Source organism: Solanum pennellii, chromosome 10, assembly GCF_001406875.1.
Source record: "Solanum pennellii chromosome 10, SPENNV200".
NCBI lineage: Eukaryota > Viridiplantae > Streptophyta > Magnoliopsida > Solanales > Solanaceae > Solanum > Solanum pennellii.
Genome location: NC_028646.1, coordinates 51,026,902 through 51,032,507, shown reverse-complemented (window position 1 = coordinate 51,032,507; position 5,606 = coordinate 51,026,902). Strand labels below are relative to the sequence as shown.

Sequence of the window (5,606 nt, the reverse complement as noted above, 5' to 3'; positions counted from 1 at the left end):
TGATGTTGTTGTTGTTGTTGCTGCTATTGTTGTTGTTGTTGTTGTTTTTGTTTTTATTTTTGTTGTTGCTTTTATTAGTATTGTTTTTGGTGTTGTTATTATTGTTTCTATTGGTGTTGCTGTTATTGTTGTAGTTGTTGTTGTTGTTGTTGCTTCTATTACTATTGTTGCTATTGTTATTCTTGCTATTATTGGTCGTGGTGGTAGTGGTGTTGTTGTTGCTATTGTTGAAGTTGTTGTTATTGTTGTTGTTGTTGTTGTTGTTGTTCTTGCTATTGTGTTTGTTATTGTTGTTGTTGTTGTTGCTACTGTTGTTATTGCTCTTATTGTTGTTTTTGTTGTTGTTGTTTTTGTTGTAGATGTTGGCATTGCTGTTGTTGTTATTGTTTGTGTTGTCGTTGCTGTTGTTGTTGTTGTTTTTGTTGTTGCTGTTGTTGTTTTTGTTGCTGTTCTTGTTGTAAGTTTTGTTTTGTTTGTTATTATTGTTGTTGTTATGGTTGTTGTTGTTGTTGTTGTTGTTGTTGTTGTTAATGTTGTTGTTGTTATTTCTGGTGTTGTTGTTGTTGTTGTTGTTGCGGCAAGTTTTGTTGTTGTTGTTATTGTTGTTGTTACTATTGTTGTTGTTGTTGTTGATGATGTTGTTGGTGTTGGTGTTGTTATTGTTGCTGCTGTTGTTGTTGTTGTTATTGTTGTTGTTGTTCTTTTTGTTGTTGTTGCTGATGTTTTTGCTGCTTTTGTTGTTGTTGCTGCTCCTGTTATTGTTGTTGCGGTAGTTGCTGCTGCTTATGTTAGTTGTTGTCGTTGTTGATATTATTCCTGTTGTTGTTGTTGTTGCATTTGCTGTTGGTATTGGTGTTGTGGCTGTTATTGTTGTTGTTATTGTTGTGTTTATTTTTGTTGCTACTGTTGTTGTTGTTGTTGTTGTCGTTGTTGATGATGATGATGTTTTTGCTGGTGTTGTTTTTATTGCTGTTGTTGTTGCTGTTATTATTGCTGCTATTGTTGTTTTCGTTGTTAAAAAAGTTGTTCTGGTGTTATTTTTGTTGTTGTTGTTGTTCTTGCTGCTGCTGTTGTTGTTGTTTCTATATTTGATATTGTTGTTGGTGTTGTTGTTGCAGCTGTTGTTGTTGTTGTTGATGTTGTTCTTGTTATTGCTGGTGTTGTTGTTGTTGTTGTTGTTGTTGTTGTTGTTGTTGCTATTGGTGTTGTTGTTGTTGTTTCTATTGGTGGTATTGTTGTTGTTGTTGATTTAGTTGTTGTTGTTGGTGTTGTTTTTGTTTTTGTTTATGTTATTGCTTTTATTAGTGTTTTTTTTGTTGTTGTTGTTTCTATTGGTTTTGCTGCTGTAATTGTTGTCGTTGTTGTTGCTGTTGTTGCTATTGTTATTGTTGCTATTATTAGTGTGGTTTTTGTTGTTGTTGTTGTTGTTGTTGTTTCTATTGGTGTTGTTATTGTTGTTGTTACTATTGTTGTTGTTGCTATTGTTGTTGTTGTTGTGGTTGTTGCTGTTGTTGTTGTTGGTGCTGCTTTTACTATTATTATTATTGTTGTTATTGTTTTTGTTGGTGGTGATGGTGGTAGTGGTGTTTTTGTTGTTGCTGTTGATGTTGTTGTTCTTGTTATTGTTCAAGCTGTTGTTGTTGTTGTTGTTGTTGTGGTTTCTATTATTGTTGTTGATGTTGTTGTTGTTGTTGTAGTTGTTGTTGTTGTTGTTGTTGTTGCTGCTGCTGCTGTTGTTGTTGTTGCTGGTATTGTTGTTGTTGTTGTTGTTGTTTTTGTTGTTGGTGTTGGCATTGCTGTTGTTGTTGTATTTGTTAGTGTTAGTGCTGTTGTAGCTATTTTTGTTGTTGTTTTTGTTGTTGTTGTTGTTGTTGTTGCTGCAGTTGTTGTTGCTGCAAGTTTTGTTGTTGTTGTTGTTATTGTTGTTGTTGTTGTGGTTGTTGTTGTTGTTGTTGTTATTGATTTTGTTGTTGTTGTTGTTGTTGTTGTTGTAGTTGTAGTTGTTGCTACTGTTGTTAATGTTGTTGTTGCTGTTGTAATTGCTGTTGTTGTAGTAGTTTTTGTTGATGATGTTGTTGTTGTTGCTGCTGCTGTTACTATTGTTGTTGTTGTTGTTATTTTTGGTGGTTGTGGTGGTAGTGGTAGTGTTGTTGTTGTTGTTGATATTTCTTTTGTATTTATTGTTGATGCTTTTGTTATTGTTGGTGTTTTTGTTGTTGTTTCTATTGTTGTTGTTGCATTTGTTATTTTTGCAGTTGCTGTTATTGCTGCTGTTGTTGTTGTTATTGTTGTTGTTGTGCTATTGTTGTTGCTGATGTTTTTGTTATTGTTGTTGTTGTTGTTGTAGTTTTTGTGGCTGTAGTTGTTGTTGCTCTTGTTGTTGTTGTTGTTGTTGTTTTTGTTGTTGTTGTTGTTGCGGTTGCTGTAGTTATTATTGCTGTTGCTGTTGTTGTTGTTGTTGTTGTTGTTGTTGCTGATATTATTCTTATTGTTGTTGTTGTTGTTGTTGTTGAAATTATTCTTGTTGTTGTTGTTGCTATTGCTGTTGGTGTTGGTGTTGTGGCTGTTATTGTTGTTGTTATTGTTGTGTTTATTTTTGTTTCTATTGTTCTTGTTGATGTTGTTATTGATTATGATGATGTTGTTGCTGGTGTTTTTTTTATTGTTGTTGTTGCTGCTGTTATTATTGTTGTTATTGTTGTTGTTGCTGTTCAAAATGTTGTTGCTGGTGTTATTTTTGTTGCTGTTGTTGTTGTTGTTGCTGTTGTTGTTGTTGTTGTTGCTGTATTTGATATTGTTGTTGGTGTTGTTGTTGCAGCTGTTGTTGCTATTGTTGATGTTGTTCTTGTTATTGCTGGTGTTGTTGTTGGTGTTGGTGTTGTTGTTGTTGTTGTTGCTATTCGTGTTGTTGTTGTTGTTTCTATTGGTGGTATTGTTGTTGTTGTTTGTTGGTGGTATTGTTGTTGTTGTTGTTGTTGTTTTAGTATTTGCTGTTGGTGGTTTTTTTGTTTTTGTTTATGTTATTGATTTTATTAGTGTTTTTTTGTTGTTTTTGTTTCTATTGGTGTTGCTGCTGTAATTGTTGCTATTGTTTTGCTGTTGTTGTTGCTATTATTAGTGTAGTTTTTGTAGTTGTTTTTGTTATTGTTGTTGTTGTTGTTTCTATTGGTGTTGTTGTTGTTGTTGTTGCTATTGTTGTTGTTGTTGTTGTTGCTATTATTGTTGTTGATGTTGTTGTTGTTGTTGTTGTTGCTGCTGCTGTTGTTGTTGTTGCTGGTGTTGTTGTTGTTGTTGTTGTTTTTGTTGTTGGTGTTGGCATTGTTGTTGTTGTTGTTGTATTTGTTATAGTTAGTGTTGTTGTTGCTACTGTTGTTGCTGTTTTTGTTGTTGCTGTTGTTGTTGTTGCAGCTGCTGTTGTTGCTGCAATTTTTGTTGTTGTTGTTGTTATTATTGTTGTTGTTGTGGTTGTTATTGTTGTTGTTTCTGTTGTTGATGTTTTGTTGTTGTTGTTGTTGTTGTTGTGATTGTTGTTGTTGTAGATGTTGCTAATGTTGTTAATGTTGTTGTTGCTGTTATAATTGCTACTGTTGTTGTTGTTGTTGCTGCTGCTACTGTTACTATTGTTGCTGTTGTTGTTGGTGTTGGTGGTGGTGGTGGTGGTAGTGTTGTTGTTGATGTTTCTATTGTTTTTATTGTTGATGATTTTGTTAATGATGTTGTTGTTGTTGTTGTTTCTATTGTTGTTGTTGCAGTTGTGATTTTTGTAGTTGCTGTTATTGCGGCTGTTGTCGTTGTTATTGTTGTTGTTATTGCTATTGTTGTTGCTGATGTTTTTGTTATTTTTGTTGTTGTTGTAGTTATTGTTGTTGTTGTTGTTGTGGTTGTTGTTGTTGTTGTTGTTGTTGTTGTTGCGGTTGTTCTAGTTCTTATTGCTGTTGTTGTTGTTGTTATTGATGTTGTTGTTGCTGTTGTTGTTGCTGATGTTGTTGCTGTTGTTATTGTTGTTATTGTTGTTGCTGGTTGTTTTGTTGTTGTTGTTGTTATTATTGTTATTGTTGTTGCGGTAGTTGCTTCTTCTTTTGTTAGTGTTGTTGTTGTTGTGGTGGTGGTGGTGGTTTTTGTTGTTGTTGATAACGGTTTTGTGGTTGTTGTTGTTGTTTTTGTTTTTATTATTTTAGTTTTTGTTGTTGCTGCTGTTGATTGTTGATGTTGTTGTTGTTGCTACTGTTGTTGTTGGTTGTTGTTATTGTTGTTGTTCTTATTGTTGTTGTTGCTATTGCAGTTGGTGTTGTGGGTGTTGTGGTTGTTGTTATTGTTGTGTTTATTTTTTTTTGTTACTGTTTGTGTTGTTGTTGCTTTTAATTTTTGATGATTTAGTTTGTGCTGTTGTTGTTGCTGTTTTTGTTGTTGTTGCTGTTGTTGTTGGTGGTGCTGTTGTTGTTGTGGCAAGTTTCGTTATTGTTGTTATTGTTGTTGTTACTATTGTTGTTGCTATTGTTGATGTTGTTCTTGTAATTGCTGGTGTTGTTGTTGTTGTTGTTGTTGTTGTTGTTGTTGCTATTGATGTTGTTGTTGTTGGTGGTGATATTGTTGTTGTTGTTGTTGTTTTTGTTATTGGTGTTGGTGTTGTTTTTGTTTTAATTTTTGTTGTTGCTTTTATTTAGTATTGTTTTTAGTGTTGTTGTTGTTGTTTCTATTGGTGTTGCTGTTATCGTTGCTGCTATTGTTGTTGTTGTTGTTGTTGTTGTTGCTGCTGCTATTACTATTGTTGCTATTGTTGTTGTTGCTGTTATTGGTGGTGCTGGTAGTGGTGTTGTTGTTGTTATTGTTGAAGCTGTTGTTATTGTTATGTTGTTGTTGTTGTTCTTGCTATTGTTGTTGTTATAGTTGTTGTTGTTGTTGCTGCTGTTGTTATTGCTCTTATTGTTGTTGTTGTAATTGTTGTTTTTGTTGTAGGTGTTGGCATTGTTGTTGTTGTTATTGTTAGTGCTGTTTTTGTTGTTGTTTTTGTTGTTGCATTTGTTGTTGTTTTTGTTGTTGTTCTTGTTGTAAGTTTTGTTGTATTTGTTTTGTTGTTGTTGTTATGGTTGTTTTTGTTATTGTTGTTGATGTTAATGTTGTTGTTGTTATTGTTGTTGTTGTTGTTGTTGTTGTTGTTGCCGCAAGTTTTGTTGTTGTAATTATTGTTCTTGTTACTATTGTTGTTGTAGTTGTTGATGTTGTTCTTGTAATTGCTGGTGTTGTTCTTTTGGCTGTTGTTGTTGCTGTTGTTGCTACTGATGTTGTTGTTGTTGTTGCTGCTATTGTTGTTGGTGGTGGGGGTGGTGTTGTTTTTGTTTTCATTTTTGTTGTTGCTTTTATTAGAGTTGTTTTTGTTGTTGTTGTGTTGTTTCTATTGGTGTTGCTGTTGTTGTTGTTGTTGTTGCTGCTATTATTGTTGATGATGGTTTTAAGGTTGTTGTTTTTGTGTATATTGTTATTATTGTTGTTGTTTTTGCTGTACATTGTTGATGATGTTGTTGTTGCTACTGTTGTTGTTGTTGTTATTGTTGTTGCTATTTTTGTTGTTCTTGATGTTATTGTTGCTGCTGTTGTTGTTGTTGCTG

At 33.3% G+C, this 5,606-nt stretch overlaps 1 protein-coding gene and 1 pseudogene across 1 annotated transcript in view; both read right to left on the bottom strand.

Annotated features, from left to right (window-relative positions):
• LOC114074261 (probable serine/threonine-protein kinase clkA) overlaps positions 1–1,984 on the bottom strand; it is a gene marked incomplete at its 5' end in the record, with an annotated part of 3,662 nt that extends 1,678 nt beyond the window's left edge. Inside the window, 3 exons of the mRNA XM_027912128.1 lie at positions 310–694; positions 1,139–1,219; positions 1,373–1,984. Of these exons, the coding sequence (XP_027767929.1) occupies positions 310–694; positions 1,139–1,219; positions 1,373–1,984 (1,078 nt within the window). The remainder of the gene's footprint in view (positions 1–309; positions 695–1,138; positions 1,220–1,372) is intronic.
• An 831-nt stretch (positions 1,985–2,815) lies between these two features.
• On the bottom strand, positions 2,816–3,997 carry LOC114074363 (annotated as a pseudogene).
• Positions 3,998–5,606: the final 1,609 nt, after the last annotated feature.